Source organism: Alligator mississippiensis, chromosome 11, assembly GCF_030867095.1.
Source record: "Alligator mississippiensis isolate rAllMis1 chromosome 11, rAllMis1, whole genome shotgun sequence".
Lineage (NCBI taxonomy): Eukaryota > Metazoa > Chordata > Crocodylia > Alligatoridae > Alligator > Alligator mississippiensis.
This window is the reverse complement of record NC_081834.1, coordinates 48,546,491-48,565,386: the sequence shown is the minus strand read 5'-3', so window position 1 is coordinate 48,565,386 and position 18,896 is coordinate 48,546,491. Positions and strand designations below refer to the sequence as shown.

Genomic DNA, 18,896 nt, shown 5'->3' with positions numbered 1-18,896 from the left:
GTCTTCCTGTACTATGTTCAGTACAAAGGGTCCACCAGTCTCTTTGGTATTTATTCCAGATTCTTTTTATGACCCCATCAATAATCCAGTTTTTAGCCTATAGGAAGAACCACAAAAATCTTCTCATATTTCAAACATGGATCTTTAATTAAATATTTTGGGATGTAAAGTAATGCAATGTAATGTATTATAATATTTAATTTTGGGAAAGGAAATTGAACTGATGCACAAGCTATTTTGAACTGATTCCTTTCTGTAAGAATATATTGAGCAATATTACAGGATGGACATGTTAATTCAAATCCTCACTACCTGTGTTTACAATGATGCAATGTTCTTTGATACTTTTTGAATTACAGAAAGATGAGATTTACAGGAGTTGCTTATTTCTTTCCATATTGCAATAAATATTGATCACAAAATAATGGTTCTGTTATAGATGTTTATATACTAGAGTGATGGGGAAATGAATGTGTTCTAGGAATAGAAAAATCCAGTAGACTAAATCTGGAAGAGTTTCTGGCTCAAGAGATCAATATTCTTTCCTTTTGGAACCGTTCTCTCAACTACATAAGACTGATGAAGGTAAGTCATTGTTTCCTATGGTTTGCCAGTTACAGAGGTTTAGATTTTGAGAAATATGTAGGTTTTACTACCAACACCACCACTCTTCCATTTACTTTTCTTTATCTGATTTCAGTTAGGATTTTTACATAAAGGTCAGAGTAAACGTTTCTTCCTGTATTGTTTCAAATACTAGCATCAATAATAACATGTATTCATTTTAGCAGAAAAACTATTAAAATGTGATGAGCATAATATGTAAATGTAGCAATAATTTCATGAATTAGTTGAACATTCTGTCTTTAATTGAAGTGGAATGTTCCTTTTATTAAAGGTCTAGTTTATAAAGCTTTCCTAATGGTAGAACGAGCAGCAGTTTACAGGATGACATGTAAGTGTTGAAATCCTGGTTGTACAGACATCACACTATTTATATAACATTAATTGAGCTATAATTCATTGAAAGTCACAGATAAGGATTGTTTTTTTGTTGGGTTTTTTTTTGCTTATCTCGCTCAAATGTTCACGTCTAGTTCTTTTGAATCCATCCTCTAGCAAGAGTATACAAGGTTTGTTCTGTTTGTTTAATATGCCTCACAAGAATGAATTGCATAGAGATTGGGATTTCAAAGATAATTATTTGGTCTCCTGAAAGCCACCAACCTGTTTGAGACTTGCACCCTCTTACTGGCATTGAGAGAAGCAAGAGGCTCCACTATCATTCATGAAGCTGAACGTGTGCCCAAGCTTTGCCAGATCCAGACCACAATACAAATGTCTTTATTAAATTGTCTAAGTGTCTCCCACATTTCTCAAGCAACCCTATGGACCTGCCACAGTTGTTAAAGGGCATCTAGCAGACACTCTGACATACCTGATTTTTCGTATCCTTTTCACATCTGTGGCTGCCTGTACACATGCTCATTCATGTTCTCATTGGAACGCATAGATGTGGACTTGATTAAGGGTCCCTAAAGCCTTCCTGCTGAAACTGTGCTAAGGGGGACTAACAGACAAAGAAAGAGTCTGACTTGGCAGCAAAGTGCTGAAGGCATCATCCCAAAGGGAAGCTAGTCTGATTTCTGCTGCCACTGCTGTTGCTCCTGCTTGGAGCAGACAGCCCTTTTGCAAATGGGGCACAAATCTGGCATCACTAGTTTTATCCAGTATAAAACATGCACATCCTCTCAGCTTTCCCTCTTTATTTCCTTCAGGACCAACCAAGAGAAGTGCAAGTGGAGAGGCAAAATGCAACTGAATTTATTCTGCTGGGACTGCTGAATCACAGCAAAGTCCACATGTTCTTCCTTGCTCTGATTTTGCTTGCCTTCATTACCACTGTGTTTGGGAATGCTCTCCTCATGTTTCTAATTCAAGTGACTCCTTCCCTTCACACCCCCATGTACTTTTTCCTTAGCCAATTGGCCTTCATGGACATCTGCCCCAGCCTGCTTATAATCCCCAAAATGTCAGTGGACTTTCTGACCCCAGGCAACACCATTTCTGTGGCTGGCTGTGGGACTCAGGTTTTCCTCATGTTAACCATTGGAGGGGGAGAATGCCTCCTTCTAGCAGTCATGTCTTATGACAGGTATGTAGCCATTTGCAAACCCTTGCAATACCCCGTCCTCCTGAGCAGACAAGTCTGCCTGGGCCTGACAGCCGTAGTATGGTTTTGTGCTCTCATAAATGCCTTAATTCATACCGTTTATGCCATGCGTCTGCCCTACTGTGGCTCAAAATCCATTGACCACTTCTTCTGTGAGATTCCTCCCCTTCTCAAATTGTCCTGCTCTGACACCTCCACCTATGAGACTGTGGTGGTTCTTAATAGCAGTATTTTGCTCCTTATCCCTTTTTCCATTATACTAGCCTCTTATGCTCGAATCCTTGCTTCAGTCCTAAGGATGAAGTCAACCACAGGACAGCAGAAGGCTCTGGCCACTTGCTCCTCACACCTGACTGTGGTGGGGCTGTTCTACGGGGCAGCAATGTTCACGTACATGAAACCCAATGCTGACCACTCAACACTGCAAGACAAGATTGTGCCTGTGTTTTACTCCATTATCACCCCCGTTCTGAATCCTGTCATATACAGCCTGAGAAACAGGGATGTTTTAGGAGCCCTTAGGAAGCTGGTTGGAAAACACAGAGTCCTCCACTAGAATTGATAGTATCCATAGTTTGCTGTTATGTAAATGGTTTGATCAAAGCCAGGAGAACAGACTGGAACATTCAGAAATTTACGGTTTCTTTTTTCTAAGATCTCTGCCTTAACTCTGTCCTTCTGCAAATCAGAGGCATTCAGACTCCTCTATCATTTGATCCTTTTGGAAAAGCCCCCAGCCCCTTTTAGATGAGATTTAACCAAATTATTGCAAGATTATAGGTGATTGAAGAACCTGTGTAGCCCATATCCTGCAAAAGGCTGGAATCTTCTTGCAGGAAATAGGTCAAGTGTTCAAACAGACACATTTCCAGCAGTCACTTTTCCAGGTGGAATTGAGCCTGAATCTTCTTACCCTCACCAGTTTAAAACCAATTAAACTCCACAGAGCTCATCAGTAGAGTCCTTGGGAGAAAAAAAAAGATAGAGAGAGCTCCATTTTAATCAGCCCCTTTTCTCTTTGATAGGTTTAATCATGAGAAATGAGAAGTCACTATTGACAAGTAGATCTATACGTTTTGTTGGAATGAAATGTATTGTGTTAATGCATTGCATCACTAAAAAAGGAAAGAGAAAAGAAGAGGAAGCTCCCTAACCTTACATCCATAATGAGACTTTGAACACAGAGAAAGTGAAAAGGAAAGGGTTTATTTCTCTGTACCTGGAAAAATTGGACCAGACTGGAATACAAAATGTACTGGATGCAAGTACTGATTCAAATAAAATAATTCATAAATGGCTTTAACCCTCCATTCCCCTCTCACTTTTATAATTTTCCAGATAGTTTGGTATCTAGACCCTGTAGCAGATTTGGGGGCTTTCTTAGCTCAAAAGCTTTTAAGCTTCACACAGCTCTTTATTTCCTGGACACACTTGCCTCTCGGGAGCCATCAACAACATAAACCAGCACTCAATAGCATAACTTAACATAGCTGATATGGGGTGCACTTATAATTCTGTCTGTTCTAGGCCTGAAAAAATGCCCCTGACTCCATCAAAAACTTTCGCCCTTCCCTCTGATGCCTTTCTCTTGGAGACTTTTTACTCTCTGTGGCCAGGTAATAGCTGGCCCAACCTGTAATCACTCCCAACTGCCTGCAGCTGGGCTGTAGCCCTTGCAGACCTGCTGAGAGTTATTTCATGGACTCTGTCCTCCTCTGTACCCCACCCATGAATTAAGCCCTTAAGGTAACTGGGGCATGGATGGACAGGATTGGGGGAGAGAGAATTTAGGAGGACTTCCCTCTGCAGGGGGAGGATGTGTAGCAGAGGCTTGCAGCAGATTGCACATTTTCAGCTGTAGCACTCGGGTGTTAGAGTAAAATGAAGAGCTAAGAGAAGTTGGCAGAATCAGATAATGAAGACTATGAAAATTAAAAAGCTAATGAAAGCCTTAGCAAATGGCAGAGTGGTGTGAAAACATGGATTTGAAACGGCAGCAAACCACAGGTAAAGATAACACTGAAGAAGAAGAATATATTCAAAAGTCCTGCAGTTGTGGGGAACAGTAAAAAGGAAGCTTTACCAAGGGAAAAAAATGGGTTTGGTAAGCATCTGGTCCTGGTAAACCCCCCTGTTTCCTTTTTCCGGGGGTGCAAATTCCACCTGGGTGAAACACATAGCCAGGTCCTTGAACACCATCTTGAAAGACACTCAGAAGTGCTGGACACTAAGCCCCAACTCTTCAGACCCCTCCAGCCCCTGCAGTTTGGATTTATACTCTGCCATAGAAAGCACAGTTACCCCAGGTAGGGATGGAAACTTTCCAACTTTCTCTAACATGGCTGTAGCACCAGAGGGTCTGGTGTGAGTAAGCTTAGGGTATGCATTGATTTAGGCCATGTCATCTGAGATTTGTCCTGCTCTGATACCTCCATATATGAGACTCTGGTCTTCGTTAGTAGTATTGTCCTGCTCCTCACCATTTTTTCCATCATACTAGCCTCTCACACTTGTTTATTCTCTACAGTCATGAGGATGAAGTCAACCAGAAGACAGCAGAAAGCCCTGGCTACTTGTTCCTCACATCTGACTGTGGTGGGGCTGTACTATGGGGTAACTATCTTCATGTACACCAGACCCAACACTTACCACTCTCCAGAGCAAGACAAATTGAACTTTCAATGTGTGCCTAGAGTGCAAATCAGTGTCAACATACTACACTTATTGCCCTTATTCAAGAACACCTGCTGCTCTTTGGAGCAGAAACTTCAAAGCTGGGGTGCATGTGCCTGGCCTCTCACCATAGTAAGAACTGGCCAGTTAATGCAGAGCACTGGATTCAAAATGGACTTGATTCTCTCTTCTTCTCCGTTCAAAACTGTCCTTCAGTGTGGGATTTGCTTTACACAAATGCTGGAAAAGGTGCTGCTCTTTACCCATAAAGGTCACCTCTAGAGCCAGTCAGAACCTGAAATGTCTATTTTACCAGAAATTCTTAAATGTTGGCATGCTTTCCTTCATGGAGCACAGTGAAAATACCTGCAGTGGGAAATGTTAAATGCTAATAATCCCAGAATTTCAGTGTGAAAGGATTAAAAATGATTTTACTTTGAGCTTTTTGAATGTTTTTGTTCTGTAGCCTGTCCCACCTCGAAATAAAGGAGGCAAAGAAATCTCTCCGAACAGGAGCAGTTTTCAGTTAACTTCTTGTACACAAATGTGTTGTAGTTGGGCCTCATTTGTTCCTAAAAAGGAAACACTTTAATCACCTTTGGGATAAGACTCCCCAAAGCCTGGGGAAGGTTATACAATTAATCTCTTCACATTTTTAAATTTATCACTGCTTGCATGATGCTATTTTCTCAGTGTTGAATCACCATATTAAAGACTGCCTTACTTACTGAGAATTACTTCAGCAAACACTTAATGTGTGCATCTGGAGACACGGGCTAGAAACTTTCTTCAGTGGGAAGGGGCCAGCAATCTCTCTTTGTACTGATCCCAGATTCTCCCCCTGTATTTATCAGTCTTGAAGAAGAACCATGACTATCTTTTCTAACTTTAGCCATGAAGCTTTACTGTACTATATTACACATGGAAAGGTAATGGAATCCATGCAGGAAATATTTTTAATCAATTTCCTTCCTGAGGGAACTGGTACTGCCCCAATTACAAGAAGGATGTCTTGACTACCTCGGGTCTGATCTGTACCTGCAGTGATCCTGGTTTTGACAGTTCTGGAACGAAAAGTTGAGGAAGATGCGGGTTACAGGCATTGCTGATCTACTAACTAATTGCAATACATTTTGATCTCAGTTTTGGGTCTGTTATAGGTGCTCATACACCAGAGTAAAGGAGAAATGACTGTTCTAGGAAGGTAACAGAAAACAGTAGATCTGTAGGAAATACTGTTTCAAGAGGTCAAAATTGTCTCATAGCTGGACTGGTGTCAGAACTTGGTAAGACTGTTGGCAGTAAGTGACTGTGGCTTTCTTGTGTCCCTAAGTTACACTCGGTTAGACTGACTTTTTTTATGCTTTATCATAAACTGTACCATTCTTCTCCTTAAATTTCACTTCTTACTTCCAGTTATGACTTTTAAATGACATTAAAAACAAATTCTATGCTTATTGTGTTAGCTAGTATCACAAATACTGTATTTTATCTCACTTTTTTTAAACCAGAAAGTATTACGGGATGATGATGATCATGTGGCAAATTTACTGATAACTCCATTTTCTGAACATTGTACCTTTAGTTGAAGCAGAATGCTCCAGTGTAGAAAGCCACATTGGGCAACACCTTCACTAGGAGCAGTAGTGATTCAGATCCTGGGCCAAACCCACCCTATCTTTTAGGCACCTACGTGTGACCCTATGGACCCCTACTTGACCCCCAGAAAGTCAGAAAGTGTAAAAGGTGGATGCGTACTTCTCTTCCTTGCTGCTTATTGTGATTTAATATTAAGATTATGCTGATAGTTTGTTACAGAAATAAATGCATTGCTATTTTTTTCAGAGACTTGAGAAAGTAGAATGGGATCACACCTGGGTGCCAGAGTTCATCTAAGCACCTGATAGGTGGGATAGTATCTGGCCCTATATCTTTACAGATAAGAGTGAAACGAGGGAAAAAAATCCACAACTGACTTGAAATGTTTGCTATGAGAAGGGTGAAACTAAGTTAGTAATTCTCAACCAGGGTTCCACAGCACCCTGAGGTGCCTTGAGCTCCTTTTAAGGGTGAGGTGTAATGACACACCATGTCACATCATTCACAGATAAACCCAGAAATATCAAATAGAAATCCATAGTTGTGCCTGAGTTCTTTGCAAGAGAAAAAAAAAATGACTCTGTTTTTCTGTAGAGAAAAAAAGAGTTAAAACTAAGAGCTGGCGTTTTCCTAGGGGTGCCTCAAGTATAAAAGTTTGAGAATCATTGAGCTGAGAGCTAAATCCACTCCCACTTTAGGGGATTAAGTGACTGGTGTAGAGCTGCATGACCATGGTTTAGGATTCAGTGTTGCCCTTCTCTCACTACTGAGCATAGTGTGCTCTGACCAGGTGACTATGGGCGGGGGGTGGGGGGGAATGGGTACCAGAGGGTACCTTCACAGATTTATTTTTTTTACCACAGGGGGAAAGAAATTCCCAGCCTGGGTATAAATGCAAAATCCAGCAGTTACCTGGGTGTGCATGCATCACTTAGGCACCTAAAGTAGAAAAGGAGTTAGTCCTGAGGTTTCAGTCCAGATAACCCTTCCACTTGTGCATAATCTAGCATCATGTAACTGTGCCCAGGGAAGCAAGAGGCTTGGGTATCATCTATAAAGTTATCTTTGCAACCGACTGCTTGCAACATTAAGGTCACAGACAGATGGAGGTACTTAATGAACTATTGCATCGCATTAACTATCCTGCCTTCCTGCTGGGTGTATTCAAGAACGTCCACCAAACACTGGGTTTGGGCAGAATTACAAAGTTTTATGGACCAAACTCCAGGCTCACGTATACTTTGTGCACTTGGTCCTGTGTATTATATAATATTGAGTTTGAGGGAGCACCAGTCTTAACTGTACTTTGGGTGCTACAGGATAAGTCTATACTCACAGCAGTTCCCCACTTAAAGCATCAGCAGTTTGCTTATGGTGGCAGGCTGGAAGGACTTTCTCCTTTTTGTCTATGTGCATAATACCTAACACACAGGGGCCAATATTTTGGTGGGTTGCTTGGCTAGAGTTTCAAGACACTGCTGTAAAGAATTATTTTTAAAATAGCTTTTGTTCAAATATAAGAGGGTTTGTGCTGGATTTCAGGAGTCTGATGACGGAGTGAGGCTGATCCTCTGAGACTGTGGACCCTAACTTCCCATTGATTTTGTCTGGACTCACAGCTGCTTCAAACATAGGGAAATCATTTGCAAATAACCTGATTTATCATTTCAGTCAGTGACACCCTGGGGTGTTGTGAGATCTTTTCAAGGCTTCCATGTAATATAAACACTGTGAAGTGTGCATGAGTTGCAAGGTAAACCCAAAGATCCCATCATAGGGTCAAAAACATCCTGACCTGTTGTCTGAGTTCCTTGCAACACAAAAATTGCTTTATAATTTTTTTCTGTTCTGCATGTCCTGTGATGGTTTGGTCTGTTAAGATAGCTTTGTTTATTCCTTCTCTGCATTCCCTTATTCATAGGCATATTTGCAAGTTTGGGGTCGTGTCTGCTTCTACTGTTTATACATGAAGTGTGCAAATGTAAATGGCAAGTTAATTAAATGTCTGCATGTACAGCCTCCCAGCCCCGCCCTTCCAAAATTGTGACATTTGTAGACGTACAAGTGTGTATGGACTGTTGAGTTAAGATCACTGAGGGGTCAGCACTCATGGTGAGCTGGGCAGAGATCTGTAGTGGGGCAGCCAGAGCCGACCCTAGCGGGGTGCGGGGCCTGGGGCAAATCAGCCTGTGCGTGGCCCTCTTAACACTGTGTGGGGACACCCTGAAAAGGTCTGGGGGCTCCATGCTTGTTCTGCGGAGCGGGGCTGAGCCGCAAGCTCCAACAGGCCGCATGGGAGGGGCTGCGGCTGCTCCACCCAGCTCCACATGGCCCCCAAAAGCTGGGGCCTGGGGCGGTCACTCTGATTTGCCGTACCCTCAGGACAGCCCTGGGGGCAGCTTTCAATTCTGGCACAAAAGGCAGCGTGTGGAAGAAGCACAGGAGACTCCAGACAGGACTAATTCCATGGATGGACCGAGTGTGCGGCAACGCTCTAAAAACCAGGTAACGTTAAAAAAGAAAAAAACAAAAATTCCATCGATGGCCTTGCGGACTATCAGTTTTTCAGAGAGAAAGTGTTTGTAAGCACAAGTCACCATAGTGGGTTCAGGTATAAATCTGATATCTACTATGTCCAAAGGGATGAAATCCCTGACCCTGTGTTGAAACAGGTCAAGGTCCAATAGAGCTGGGGTTGCTGAGGCAGCCTGAAGAGGAGAAGTGGGAGGAATAGACGTGACCTCCTGTGGCAGTGGCAGACCCTGCGTGGTGGAGCAGTGGTGGGCACCAACAGAGTGGTGACAACGGCAGCATGGGCTTCCCTACCGGCACCTGCTGCCTGTGCCCGAGGTAGGTGCTACAGCCCCCGGACAGCAGCTCTGCGCGAGTCTCTGTTCCCAATGAACTGGGCTAGGTGGTAGTTCCCCTGGGTTGGGTTTCCAGTTATTTCAGAGACTGTAACTGGCCTTTTTCCTTTAATAGGTAAAGTTGTGTTTCCTCCCCTTCCCCTAAAATGACTCCTATTACATTTGAATATTGCTGGTGAGTGAAGAAGTGCTCCTTTTTTTTTTAACACCTTGTTAACATGTATTTTCCCAGGATTCTGGTTGGGGGCTTGAGTCAGAATGGAAAGATTGTGGGACCTCCTAAATTTGAACCTTCCCTTTGTTACTGCCGTCCAGTGCCTGGAAAAAGGGCTGAACCTGCCCCTTGTTACTACCATCTAGTGCCTACCAGAAGCATTACACACAGTCTGGTGACTATTTTCAGTTAAGGGCATGATGGTATGCTACCTGTGGTCCTGACGATCATGCTTCCTACTACACTACATGGTCAAGGCAGGACTTGTTATATTTGGTATTGGGGATCAGACCCCAATCTCATCCTACTCGCCAGTATGGGGGGAGTCTGGGATCATGACTCAGCCCATACCCACTGCCAGCAGCCAGTCAGCTGATTAGGGGCAGCATGGGGACCATGCCAGGGCTCAGATGGACCCCAGGGCTGACCATGCCAGCCCCCAATCAGTTGACTGGCAGAGGACAGGGACCGCACTGGGACCCTTTCAAATCCTGCAATGGTCTATTGGGTCCCAGGTGCATTTTAAGGCACAATTGAAACAAGCCACAAAATTATTACTTGTGTATATTATTATTATTATTATTATTATTATTTTGTGGCTGATTTTGCAGTTTGTCATTCTATTCCCTGCTTGAACATGTAGCCAGGTTACACTTTAAGACACAATTAACTGGATCATGTCTACCAGGGCTGTTACACAAAATATAAGCGAAAGTAGTCAAAAAGACATTCTCGAATCATGGACCAAAAAGTGCTTGCTGAAGCATTTTCCAACAAAACTATATTTTGTCTGTATCCCAAAACCAGCCCAGCTCCCTGCTTTTCTGCTGCTTGGATTGATTCTTCAGCCTAGAGCAGTCCGCCACTCCAACATAGGTAGGAGCTGGTACTGCACCTGGCACAGTTAGGCTTACCCTACAGGGCTTGTATGCATGTCCCACGAGCTTTTTCATTTTGTCTCCCTTTATTTTCACCAGGCTCAACCAACTGAATGGAAGTGGCGCGGTGCAATGCAACTTCACCAACAGAATTTGTCCTGCTGGGACTCCTGAACCACACCAAAGTCCACACCTTCCTCATGGCCATGATTTAAAATCATGGCCATGATTTTAGCCTTCATTACTGCTGTGCTCAGGAATGCTCTCCTCATGTTTCTAATCCAGGTGGATTCCTCCCTTCACACCCCCATGTACTTTTTCCTCAGCCACCTGGCCTTCATGGACATCTGTGAGACTCTCAATATTGTCCCCAAAATGTCAGCAGACTTTGTAACCCCAGGCAACACGATTTCCTGGGCTGGCTGTGGGGCTCAGAAGTTCTTCACGCTGGCAACAGGTGGAGCAGAGTGCCTCCTTCTGGTCGTCATGTCTTATGACAGGTACGTAGCAATCTGCAAGCCCTTGCAATACCCTCTCCTCCTGAGCAGGAGAGTCTGCCTGGGCTTGGCCGCTGCGGTCTGGATTGAGACATCCCCAGATGCCTCGATGCATACAGTTTATATAATGCATCTGCCCATCTGTGGCTCAAGAGACAGGAACCATTTCTTATGTGAGCACCCAGCCCTGATGAAACTGGCCTGCTCTGACACTTCCACCTATGAGAGTCTGGTATTTGTGACTGGCATTGTCCTGCTCCTCATCCCTTGTTCCATCGTATTAGCCTCCTACACTCGCATCCTCTCTACAGTGCTGAGGATGAAGTCAACCAAAGGACAGCAGAAAGCTCTGGCCACCTGCTCCTCACATCTGACTGTCGTGGGCATATTTTTGGGGGTAGGCATCTTCATGTACATGAGACCCAGTGCCTACCACACACCAGAGCAAAGCAAAATTGTGTCTCTGTTTTACAGTTTTCACCCCAGTACTGAATCCTCTCATCTATAGCTTAAGAAACAGGGATGTCTTAGTATCCCAAAAAGAGCTGGTTGGAAAAAGCAGTGTCCTCCATGAAAACTGAGAGAAGCTGTAGTTTCCTGTTAGGTGCTAGGATCAATAAAAAGGTTCAGGCCTGCTGAAATGGTTTTCTGGTATATTGTGAAGGAGGCTTTATTTTCTAAAGTGCTGCCTTAGCAATTTATATCCCACATAAAACCAAGTGTAGATATCCTTTTTGTGTGTTTCATCACTTTGGAAAAGGTGTCAGGATGTCACTACTGCCCTTATATTGCAAGCCTATTGCATGCACCAAAGACCTTAGGAAGGACTAAAAATCCATGTAGCTGTCACCCTGGTCCTCTGCAGAAAACTCACCTAAAACTCACAAGCAGCAGTTGATTAAGTTTTTAGCTAGGAATATTTCCAATGTGAAGTAGGGCCTAATTATTCTCGATTGTGGTGGTTTTAAAGCAATTTAACTCAACTGAATTCATTGGTTAACATCTCGGTTTTTATGAGACAAACAGAAACAGGGATCAGACCTAAGCTTTATCTTCTCTCTTCAACAACCTTCATCATGGGAAATGGGATGTGGCTATTAACAAAGTAGGTATCTAAATCGTCTATAAAATAAATTAATTAGTTTTTACTCATGACCGCCTTGAAAAGGGCCACTGGGAGAAATGGGAACATTCCTTGTTTTCTCTCAATGGTGAGACTTTGTACAGGAGAAAGTAGGAAAGGTGTGGTGATCAATGGGCATATCAATACAAGATGCTGACAGTGCAGTAGCCTAATAACACTGACCAGTAGTGCATCACAACACGAACAATGCTAATATGCTGCTATGAAGTATTATTAGGCTACTGCACAGTAGCATCACTTAAAAGACCCTTGCCAATGCTACTGCACAGTAACTTCAGTTACTGAGCATTTATTTAGTACCTGCTTATATGACTAATCAATGTATGTGCAGGAACCACTGTGCAGTAGTGCCTCATGTAGATGTGCTCACTGTTGCCTCTCTTTGAACCTGAACATGAATATGACTGGTAGACAGGATTTACTGAACACAGGTTCCAATTCAAACAAAAGACAATGAAACGTAGGGAAAGGAACTGGTAAATTGACGTTATTCTTGCATTTACCTAACAGTCAGAATTTGCCAGTCACTCTGCTATATTGCCCCTGATGCCCAGTGAAACAATATAACAATGAAGCCTTGGCTATATCTGTATCTACCCAACAGACCCTCAATAAAATGCAGAAGCCAGTGTGGTGGGATTGCTCCCCAACAGACATGGCATGTCTCTTGAGGCCATCGTGGCCTCGAGAGAGTTTTGCAGGAATGATCCTAGTTGCAGGAATGACCCTCCCTACTATGGTGGGAGTCTACTACAGACCCCCTAACCAGAGTCAAGAACTTGACCAGGAGTTTCACAGGGAATTCACTGAGGCCGCAGGCTCCTGGTGTATGGTTGCCATGGGAGACCTTAACTACCCAGACATCTCATGGGAAGGGTGCTAAGCCAAATTCGAGCGGTCGCAAAGCTTTCTCTCATGCGTGGATGACCTTTACCTGACGCAGGAAATCTACAGGCCAACAAGAGGTAAAGCACTTCTCGACCTGGTACTGGCAACCAGGGATGACCTAACCAGTGACCTAATGATTGGAGAGAAGCTGGGTGACAGGTACCATGAGCTGATCACCTTCACCACTGTAAAGCTGGCAAGTCAGTCAGTAATACAGAAGTCCTCGACTTCAGGAAAGCTGACTTTGACAAGCTAAGGAAGCTTGTCAGTGAGGACCTAAAGGGCCACAACCCAAAGGGGAGGAGAGTTCAGGATGAGTGCTTGCTCCTCAAAGGAGCAATCCTGGATGCACAAGCAAAAAACTATTCCATCTTGGAGGAAAGGCAGAAAAAGGGCACAACAGCCCCCTTGGCTCTCCAGGGACCTAGCAGACCTCCTGCATCTTAAAAGGAAAACCTACAAAGGATGGAGGACAGGAACCACCACCAAGGAGGAATTCTGTGCTCTGGTCTGGACCTGCAGAGAGCGAACCAGGAAAGCCAAGGCTGCGATGGAACTCCAGCTAGCTGCAAATATTAAGGACAATAAAAAGTCCTTTTTTAGATATGTGGGGAGCTGGAGGAAAAGCAAGGGGAACATTGGACCCCTGCTAAACCAGATGGGACAAATTACAGCCAATGCCCATGGAAAAGCAAACTTGCTAAATGGGTACTTTGCTTCAGTTTTTCACCAGTCCCATGGGATGCTTCTGCCCACCACGGGAGAGGGAGGCCCGGGTGAGGGAGATTCCTTACCCTCCATCAAAGCTGACCTCATGAAGAAACACCTTGACAGGCTGGATACCTTCAAGTCAGCCAGCCCTGATGGTTTACACCCCAGGGTACTCAAGGAGCTGGTGAGCATCATAGCTTAGCCCCTGGCACGGATTTTTGAGAACTCCTCGTGCTCTGGTGTAGTGCCCGAAGACTGGAAGAAGGCCAATGTGGTGCCTATCTTCAAGAAAGGGAGGAAAGTAGATACAACAAACTACAGGCCCATCAGCCTGACCTCTATCTTGGGGAAGGTCTTGGAAGAGATTATTAAAGAGGCCATCCTATACAGGCTAGCTGACAGCAATCTCCTGAAGGATACCCAGCATGTGTTTGTTGTGGGTAGGTCTTGTTTGACTAATCTTATTTCCTTTTATGAGCAGGTGACCTATCACCTGGACAAGGGGGTAGAGATTGATGTCATATATCTTGACTTTAAAAAAGCCTTACATCTGGTATCCCATGATCACCTCTTGGCAACACTGGCTAACTGTGGCCTTGGCCTCACCATGATCCACTGGCTGGGGAACTGGCTCTGTGGTAGGACCCAGAGGGTGATGGTTGATGGAAGTCAATCGTCATGGTGCACTCTGACCAGTGGGGTCCCTCAATGCTCTGACATGGGACCTATACTATTCAACATTTTCATTAATGATGTGGACATTGGTATCAGAAGTGAACTGGCCAAGTTCACCAACAACACCAAACTTGGGGGTAAAGTGTCCACACCTGAGGACAGGAGGGTGATCCAAGCAGATCTTGACAGGCTCATGAAATGGGTGGATGAGAACCTGATGGTGTTTAACACCAAAAAATGCAAGGTTCTCCACCTTGGGAGGAAAAACCTGCAGCATGCTTATAGGCTCGGCAGTGCAACGGTGGTTAGCACTACAGATGAAAAGGACTTGGGGGTTATGATTGACAACAAGATGAACATAAGCCTTCAACGTGATGCTGCAGCTAGTAAAGCGAGCAAAATGCTGGTTTGCTTCTCATGCAAATCCCAGGATGTCATTCTCCTGTTGTACTCAGTCTTTGTGAGACCACAGCTGGAGTACTGCATCCAGTTTTGGGCTCCACAATTCCAAAAGGATGTGAAGAAGCTTGAGAGAGTGCAGAGGAGATCCACGCACATGATCAGAGGTCAGGTATCACCTTATGATGAGAGGCTGAGAGCCATGGGACTCTTCAGCCTGGAAAAGTGCAGGCTCAGGGGTGATCTGTTGGCCGCCTATAAGTTTATCAGGGGTGTTCACCAGGATCTGGGGGAACATCTGTTCACCAGAGCGCCCCAAGGGATGACAAGATTGAATGGTCACAAACTCTGCAGCAACCAATTAAGGCTGGACATAAGGAAGAACTTCTTTATTGTCCGAGCCCCCAAGGTTTGGAATAGACTGCCGCCAGAAGTGGTTCAAGCACCCACTTTGAATGCCTTCAAAATACATTTAGATGTTTATCTTGCTGGGATCCTATGATCCCAGCTGACTTCCTGCCCCTGGGGCAGGGGGCTGGACTCAGTGATCCTCTGGGGTCCCTTCCAGACCAAATGTCTATGATATCTGTGAAATATGAAATCTAGTTCTGTCCCTTTCTTGATGTTCACTTTGGGGCTATTGTTCACCCAACCTCTTCTTGGATTTACCTGTTTCCTATTATGGGAACACTGTTCTTGCCATCAGACTCAGCTGCCAGAATGTCCGAGGACAATAAAACTTGTGGTCTCTCATTTCTGACCCACAGTTTCATCTCAAGAGGCTGCACATAGCCTATAGCAACATCACTATTTAGAAGTTAGATTTGAGGAAGGACCTCCCAAACATGTATGGAGAAATGCCACATAGAAATGCATTACACAAGCTTCTGCATTTTACTGAGATGATGTTGGGAAAATGAAGGGATATTCAAGGCTTTACAAAACCCTGCTTTGATTCACTGAGAATTGGGATCTTTAGCAGGTTCAGGGGTTTGCTTAGCTCAAAAACCTTTAAACTTCACAGTCTTTATTTTATGGGCACACCTGCCTCATAAATCAGAACTCAATAGCATAACTTAATATAGTCCATAGTCCTGAGTTTCCTTTAGCCCCAAGAAGATGCCTATAACTCACTGCTGCTTCCTCTGCACTAAAACCTTCCCTCTCTACGGTACTCTGACTCTAGCTCTGGGGTAGCACAACTGTTTCCAAACTCACAAGCCTAAATCTCTTCCCAGAACCAGAGAAGTAGCCTAACTTCTTTATCTAGGAGCTTTTAATTTCCAGTAGCCAGCTAATTAGCTGTCTCAGCTAGAACAGCCTGTAATCACTCCCAACTGCTTGCAGCTGGGCTGTAGGCCTTGCAAGCCTGCTGAGTGCTACAGCTGAATTTGTGTAGTCTGCTGTAAACCTCTGCCAGCCAGCCTGCTACACATCCTCCCCCCTGAAAAGCGGAACCCACTTAAATTCTCTCTCCCTACCTCAGGCATTAGGTAGGGCACTCCTGTCTCATTCATGCCCTAGTTACCTTAAGGGATTACTGCACAGGTGGGGAACAGGGGAGGACAGAGCCCATGAAAGAACTCCCACCAGGCTTGCAAGGGCTACAGCCCAGGTACAGGCAGCTGGGAGTGATAATAAGATGAGCCAGCTGAGAAAAATAATTAGCTGGCCACGGGAAGTGAAAAATTCTCTGAGGGAAAGGTACCAGGAGAAAGAGAGGGAGATTTTGATAAGAGTCAGAGACAGTGTCTCAGGTTTAAAGGAGACAGCCTTATAAGTGCACTCTGTATAGGTTATGTTAAATTATAATATTGAGTGCTGCTTTTTGGCACTGGCTATTGAGAGGCAAGTGTGTCCAGAAAATAAAATGCTGTGTGAAACTTAAAGGTATTTGAGCTAAGAAAACCCCCAAAACTGGTACAGGGTCTAGGTACCAAACTCTCTGGCAAATTCTAAATGTGAGAGGGGAATAGAAGGATTGTATCCATTTATGAATCATTTTATTTGACTCAGTGCTTGCATTCAGTACATTTTGTAGCCCAGTTTCCTCCAGATCTTCCAGGTACAGAGAAAGAAGCCCTTTCCTTTTCACTTCCTCCACGTACAAAGTCTCCTTATGGATGTCAAGTTAGGAAGCTTCCTCTTCTTCTCTCTTTCCTTTTTAGTCATGCAGCGCATTAAGCAAATTCATTTATTTCAAACAAAATGTATAAACCTATGTGTCAATAGCGAGTCCCCATTTCTCATGATTAAAGCTACTGAAAAGATGAAAATTCAAATGGAGCTCTCTCTCTCTTTTTTTCCCTCTGGTCTCTGGTAAAACCCAAGGATTTGACTGTTGAGCTCTGTGGAGTTTAATTGCTTTATAACAGATGTGGGTAGGAGAAGATTCAGGCCCAGTTCCACTTGGAAAAGTGGCTGCTGGGCATGTGTCCACTTGAACACTTGACCTATGTCCTGCAAGAGAATTTCAACTTCTTGTAGGACATGGGCTACACAGGCTTTCAATCCCACATAGTCTTGCAATAATCTGGTTAAATGTCTTGCAACAGGGGCTGGAAGGCTTTTCCAGAAGGATCAAGTGACAGAGGAGTATGAAAGCCCTTGTTTTGCAGAAGGACACAGACAGTTAAGGCAGGGGGTCTCAGAAGTTTAAGGTTTTTTTGTTCTGAATTTTCCAAAATATTCTCTTGGCTTTGAACAGACAAGTCATGTAATAGGAAGCTATGGTTATCAAATTGACAAGAGGACTCAGTATTTTCCAAACAGCCTCCTAAGGGCTCCTAAAATAGCTCTGTTTCTCAGGCTGTATATAGCAGGATTCAGAATGGGGGTGACTAATGGAGTAAAACACAGCCACAATCTTGTCTTGCTGTGTTGAGTGGTAAGAATTGGGTTTTATGTACATGAAGATGGCTGCCCCGTAGAACATGCCCACCACTGTCAGGTGTGAGGAGCAAGTGGCCAGAGCCTTCTGCTGTCCTGTGGTTGACTTAATCCTCAGGACCGTAGAGAGGATGTATGTGTAACAGGCTACTATGATGGAAAAAGGGATGAAGAAGAAAATACTGTTATTCATAAATATCAGAGTCTCATAGGTGGAGGTGTCAGAGCATGACAATTTGAGAAGGGCTTTAACCTCACAGAAGAAGTGGTCTATGTATTTTGAGCCACAGTAGGGCAGACGCATGGCATAAACAGTATGAATCAAGGCATTTATGGGTGCACAAATCAATACTGCTGCTGCCAGGTGCAGGCAGACTTCTGCTCATGAGGATGGGGTATTGTAATGGCTACACACCTGTCATAAGACATGACTGCCAGAAGGAGATATTTTCCTACTTCAGTGGTCAACACGAGGAAAATCTGAGTCCCACAGCCAGCCAGAGAAATGGTGTTGCCTGGGGTCAGAAAATCCAGACATTTTATGGAAAAGAATCAAGCTGGGGCAGATGTCCATGAAGGCCAATTGACTGAAGAAAAAGTACATCAGGGTGTGAAGGGAGGGATTCACTTGGATTACACATATAAGGAGAGCATTCCCAGACACAGCGGTAACAAAGGCAAGTAAAATCATAGCAAGGAAGAACATGTGGACTTTGCTGTGATTCAGCAGTCCCAGCAGAATAAATTCTGTTGAATTTTGCTTCTACGCTTGCACTTCCCTTGGTTGTTCCTGAACGAAATAAAGAGAGCAAGCTGAGAGGATGTGCATGTTTTGTACTGGATAAACCTAGTGATGCCTTAGTTGTGTCCCATTTACAAAAGGCCTTTCTTCTCCAAACAGGAGAAGGAGCTGTGGGAGCAGAAATTAAACTAGCTTCCATTCAGCACTTCACTGTCCATGATGTCCATATATCCAGGATTTCACATTTTATCTCATTCTTTATACTGCTGCTTCTACTACCATTATTAAAGGTCTGGTTTATGAAGCTTTCCTAACAGGAACATTTTTCTTTAATTAAAAAGAGAATCTCCAACTAATTCATGAAATTATCTGCATCTTTTACATATTATGCTCATCACATTTTAATATTTTCTGCTAAAAGTAATACATTATTATTGATGCTACAAATTAAAATAATACATGAAGAAGCATTTACTCTGACCTTTATTTAAAAATCATAACTGAAATTAGGTAAAGAAGAGTGACTAGAAGAGTGGTGGTGTTGGTG

The 18,896-nt window shown here is 43.7% G+C and overlaps 1 protein-coding gene and 1 pseudogene across 1 annotated transcript; both read left to right on the top strand.

Moving 5' to 3' along the window:
- Positions 1-579: 579 nt before the first annotated feature.
- On the top strand, positions 580-2,729 carry LOC132244051 (olfactory receptor 2T33-like). The gene is made up of 2 exons (XM_059714981.1): positions 580-585; positions 1,779-2,729. Exons 1-2 carry the CDS (start codon positions 580-582, stop codon positions 2,727-2,729), a joined length of 957 nt encoding a protein of 318 aa, XP_059570964.1.
- A 7,894-nt stretch (positions 2,730-10,623) lies between these two features.
- LOC102563014 (olfactory receptor 2T27-like) lies at positions 10,624-11,482 on the top strand (annotated as a pseudogene).
- The last annotated feature ends 7,414 nt before the right edge of the window (positions 11,483-18,896 follow it).